This window comes from Rhinopithecus bieti, unplaced genomic scaffold (assembly GCF_001698545.2).
Source record: "Rhinopithecus bieti isolate Rb0 unplaced genomic scaffold, ASM169854v2 scaffold_33444, whole genome shotgun sequence".
Lineage (NCBI taxonomy): Eukaryota > Metazoa > Chordata > Mammalia > Primates > Cercopithecidae > Rhinopithecus > Rhinopithecus bieti.
The window spans coordinates 574,822-579,565 of record NW_016814544.1 but is presented as its reverse complement, the minus strand read 5'-3'; the positions used below and the strand labels follow the sequence as shown (position 1 = coordinate 579,565).

At 54.8% G+C, this 4,744-nt stretch overlaps 1 protein-coding gene across 1 annotated transcript; it reads left to right on the top strand.

Moving 5' to 3' along the window:
* Positions 1–617: 617 nt before the first annotated feature.
* APLNR (apelin receptor) lies at positions 618–4,473 on the top strand. The gene has a single exon (XM_017851386.1). The coding sequence runs from the start codon at positions 1,066–1,068 to the stop codon at positions 2,206–2,208; it is 1,143 nt and encodes a 380-aa protein (XP_017706875.1). The 5' UTR covers positions 618–1,065; the 3' UTR covers positions 2,209–4,473.
* Positions 4,474–4,744: the final 271 nt, after the last annotated feature.

The following is a 4,744-nucleotide window of genomic DNA, read 5'->3' as shown; positions in this document are numbered from 1 at the left end:
GCAGCAGAATTCACTTTATTTCCTTGGGCAAAACATTGACCTTGTTGGGCCTTTGTTTCCTACAGATTTAATGACTTGTTTAGAGATATTTTTGTCCTGGGTTTCTTCCATCCTGTGACCATCCTCAACCTTCTAAAGCATCCCGTGCCATCTGCAAACTGCAAACTGCAGTCTACACTAGTGTAGGGGGATTTCTCTAGAAACCACAGAAGTTCTCAAGGGAGGGTCAAAGCCAAGGGGTAGCGAAAGATGAAGCCAGAGGCGAAGTAGGAGAAGACCCTCCTGTGACACCTGGTCTGGGTGGGGACTAGGGGTGCAGGAAGGGAGCCAGGGGGCCAGACCTGCCTGCCAGGAGGGTCTGCCAGATGCCCTGACGATCCTGCGAAATCTTACACCCTCTTTGCTCCCTACCAGCCCTGGCTCCAGCTCAGGCTGGATTGCAATCTGCATAATGTGTCCCATTTAGATTGGATGGGAGGGGGTGAGAACAGGAGGGCAGAGAGCACTGAGGAGGTAGTGCCCTGAAGGGCAGGCAGGAAGTGGTGGCCAGAGGAAAGTGGAGGGATAGAGGCTGGGGTGAAGGTGGGTGGCAACCAGAAGGGGAAGGCGGGGCCAGGAGAGCAGACTTGCAAAACCACAGATAATGTTCAGCCCAGCACAGTAGGGGTCAATTTGATCCACTTGCTCAGTGACAAAAAGAAAAAAAAAGTGGGCTGTCACTTAAAGATTTTGACTCACAAGAGAGAGGCTGGTCTGGAGGTGGGAGGAGGGAGTGACGAGTCAAGGAGGAGACAGGGACGCAGGAGGGTGCAAGGAAGTGTCTTAACTGAGACGGGGGCAAGGCAGGAGAGGGTGGAGGAAATTCTGCAGGAGACAGGCTTCCTCCAGGGTCTGCAGAACCCAGAGGCAGCTCCTCCTGAGTGCTGGGAAGGACTCTGGGCATCTTCAGCCCTTCTTAACCTCTGAGGTTCAAGCCAGAAATTCAGGCTGCTTGCAGAGTGGGTGACAGAGCCACTGAGCTGGTGTCCCCGGGACCCCCTGCCCGTCTTCTCTCCACTCCCCAGCATGGAGGAAGGTGGTGATTTTGACAACTACTATGGGGCAGACAACCAGTCTGAGTGTGAGTACACAGACTGGAAATCCTCGGGGGCCCTCATCCCTGCCATCTACATGTTGGTCTTCCTCCTGGGCACCGCGGGCAACGGTCTGGTGCTCTGGACTGTGTTTTGGAGCAGCCGGGAGAAGAGGCGCTCAGCTGATATCTTCATCGCTAGCCTGGCAGTGGCTGACCTGACCTTCGTGGTGACGCTGCCCCTGTGGGCTACCTACACGTACCGGGACTATGACTGGCCCTTTGGGACCTTCTCCTGCAAGCTCAGCAGCTACCTCATCTTTGTCAACATGTACGCCAGCGTCTTCTGCCTCACCGGCCTCAGCTTCGACCGATACCTGGCCATCGTGAGGCCAGTGGCCAACGCTCGGCTGAGGCTGCGGGTCAGCGGGGCCGTGGCCACGGCGGTCCTGTGGGTGCTGGCCGCCCTCCTGGCCATGCCCGTCATGGTGTTCCGCACCACCGGGGACCTGGAGAACACCACCAAGGTGCAGTGCTACATGGACTACTCCATGGTGGCCACTGTGAGCTCGGAGTGGGCCTGGGAGGTGGGCCTGGGGGTCTCGTCCACCACCGTGGGCTTCGTGGTGCCCTTCACCGTCATGCTGACCTGTTACTTCTTCATCGCCCAAACCATCGCTGGCCACTTCCGCAAGGAGCGCATCGAGGGCCTGCGGAAACGGCGCCGGCTGCTCAGCATCATCGTGGTGCTGGTGGTGACCTTTGCCCTGTGCTGGATGCCCTACCACCTGGTGAAGACGCTGTACATGCTGGGCAGCCTGCTGCACTGGCCCTGTGACTTTGACCTCTTCCTCATGAACGTCTTCCCCTACTGCACCTGCATCAGCTACGTCAACAGCTGCCTCAACCCCTTCCTCTATGCCTTCTTCGATCCCCGCTTCCGCCAGGCCTGCACCTCCATGCTCTGCTGTGGCCAGAGCAGGTGTGCAGGCACCTCCCACAGCAGCAGTGGGGAGAAGTCAGCCAGCTACTCTTCAGGGCACAGCCAGGGGCCTGGCCCCAACACGGGCAAGGGTGGAGAACAGATGCACGAGAAATCCATCCCCTACAGCCAGGAGACCCTTGTGGTTGACTAGGGCCGGGAGCGGAGAGAAGCCTGGTGCCTTGGCCCTCCCCAGCCTTTGCCCTTGCTTTCTGAAAATCAGGTAGTGTGGCTACTCCTTCTCCTATGCACATCCTTTAACTGCCCCCTGACTCCTGCCCTGCCCTGTCCTCCTCTACTGCTTTATTCTTTCTCAGAGGTTTGTGGTTTAGGGGAAAGAGACTGGGCACTATGGACCTGACCTTGCACAAGCCATTTAATCTCACTCAGCCTCAGTTTCTCCATTGGTATGAAATGGGGGAAAGTCATATTGATCTTAAAATGTTGAAGCCTCAGTCTGGACTCAATAAAAGCTTGTTTCCCTCCCCTGCTTTCTTAGATCTGCAACTGTCTTTTCTCCCTCCTTTCCTTGTAGTTTTTCCCCCACCACTCTCTGCAGCTGTCGCTCCTCATCCCTGCCTTCTGGCACCAATCCCCTCCTATAGCTCGTCCCCCCTCCCTCCATCCCTCCTTCTCCCCTGTCTACTTCCTTGTTCTGAAGGGCTATTAAGGGTTAAGGATCCCAAAGCTTGCAGAGACTGACCCTGTTTAAGCTCTCTATCCTTTTTTCTGAGTGTGAGGCAGGGAATGGGTTGGGGTGGGGGTGGGCTGTGTGTCAACAGGTAATTAGCACTCCAGCCCTTAGATATGGGAGCTCCAGAGCTTGCCCTAAAATTGGATCACTTCCTTGTCATTTTGGGCACTGGGGCTAGGGTGATTCCTGCAGTTCCCCCGTGGCACCACATCACTGACTAGATATGCTTTCTCCAAATTGTCTGCAGACCCTTTCATCCTTCGTCTATTTTCTATGGGAATTGGAAGGCAGCAGGGCTGATGAATGGATGTACTCCTTGGTTTCATTATGTGAGTGGGGAGTTGGGAAGGAAAACTAGAGCGAGAAGATGGAGGGGTGTCTGCGTTTAGTCCAGACACTGCTTGGCTCGCTCCCCAAGTCCTTCTGTCTCTGACTTCCTGCAGAACTGTGAGCTGAAGATTTTCCTTGTCTCCCCATCTTACCCCATCGCACTGATTTCTTTCTTGGGCACTAGTACTACTTGGTGCCAAGAGTCATGTTGTTTGGGATGGAGATGCCTGCCTCGCCTCTGTGTGTTGTACTTACATGTCTATATGGACAAGCCTGGCATGAACAGCAGTGTGCCTGGATCATTTGGACGAACCTCCTCCCACCCCCCACTCCACTGCATCTCTGCTGTTCACACATTACCCTTGGCAGGGGGTGGTGGGGGGCAGGGATACACTGAGGCAAAGAAGAATGTAGAATAAAAATGAGTCCACCCCCCCCACTGGATTTGGGGGCTCCAACGGCTGGTCCGTGCTTCAGGAGAGAAGTTAATGTTTGCACCAGGCTTCCTGTAGGGAGGTCCCTCCCCAAAGCAGCTGGCGCCAAGGCTTCGGGGCGTCCTACTGAGCTGCGTTCCCGCTCCTTCTTGGGCTCCATGAAGGAAGTAAGAGGCTGGTTGAGAGCTTCCCTTGGCCCCTTTCTGGTGCCTCCCAGCCTGGCTTCAAATTTATGAGCATTGCCCTCATCATCCTTTCTTATTCCAGGGTCAGTGGTCCTCTTCCTAAGGAGGTCTGCTTGCCATGGGCCAAAAGGCACTGGGTAGGTTTTTTTCTCTTCCTACCCTCAGGATTGGACCTCTTGGCTTCTACTGGATTGGGGATCTGGGAATAGAGACTGTGATGGGGCAGACGGCATGATGTCTACACTGCCAGAGAGACAATGAGGATGAAATTAATAGTGGGGCCTTTGTGAGCTAGAGGCAGGGAGTGTCTATTCCGGGTTTTGTTCCTGGAGGACTGTAAAAGTGAAGGACAAGACATGAGCGATGGAGATAAGAAAAGCCCAGCTTGATGTGAATGGACATCTTGACCCTCCCTGGAATGGCGCCAGCTCTGGGGGCAGAGTGAGGAGGAGAGGGGAAGGGCTCCTTACAGCATAGCCTCCCCATCTTAAGACAGCATCTTCCACAGAGTCACCTCCTCTGCCCAGACCTGCCCTCAGAGCATCCAGTGAACACTGGAAGAGGCTTCTAGAAGGGAAGAAGTTGTCCCTCTGAGGCTCCTGTGGGTGACCTGCAGAGACTTCCTGCCTGGGACTCATCTGTGATCTGGGACAGAAGCAGAGGAGGCTGCCTGCTGTGATACCCCCTTACCTCCCCCAGTGCCTTCTTCAGAATGTCTGCACTGTCTTCTGACCCTGTTAGTCACTGTGGTTCATCAAATAAAACTGTTTGTGCAACTGCTGTGTCCAAAGCCTCTTCTCATGAAAGTGTCTTGGGATAACCTCCAGCTTGCAAATGTTTCAGCATGGTGAGGGGGAAGCCGTCAAGAGAAGTGGGAGCTAAAAGGAGGGGGCGAAGTGAGGAGGGAGAGAGGATGGAGGAAATAGGCACCAGGAAAGGGAAAGGATGGGATTTAGGTGCAGAGAAGAAAAGGAAGAAAAGGAACAGGGTGGCAGCGAGTGTTGTGCTCTGAAAAGCCACGGAACAAAAGGACGCACATTTTGGAGG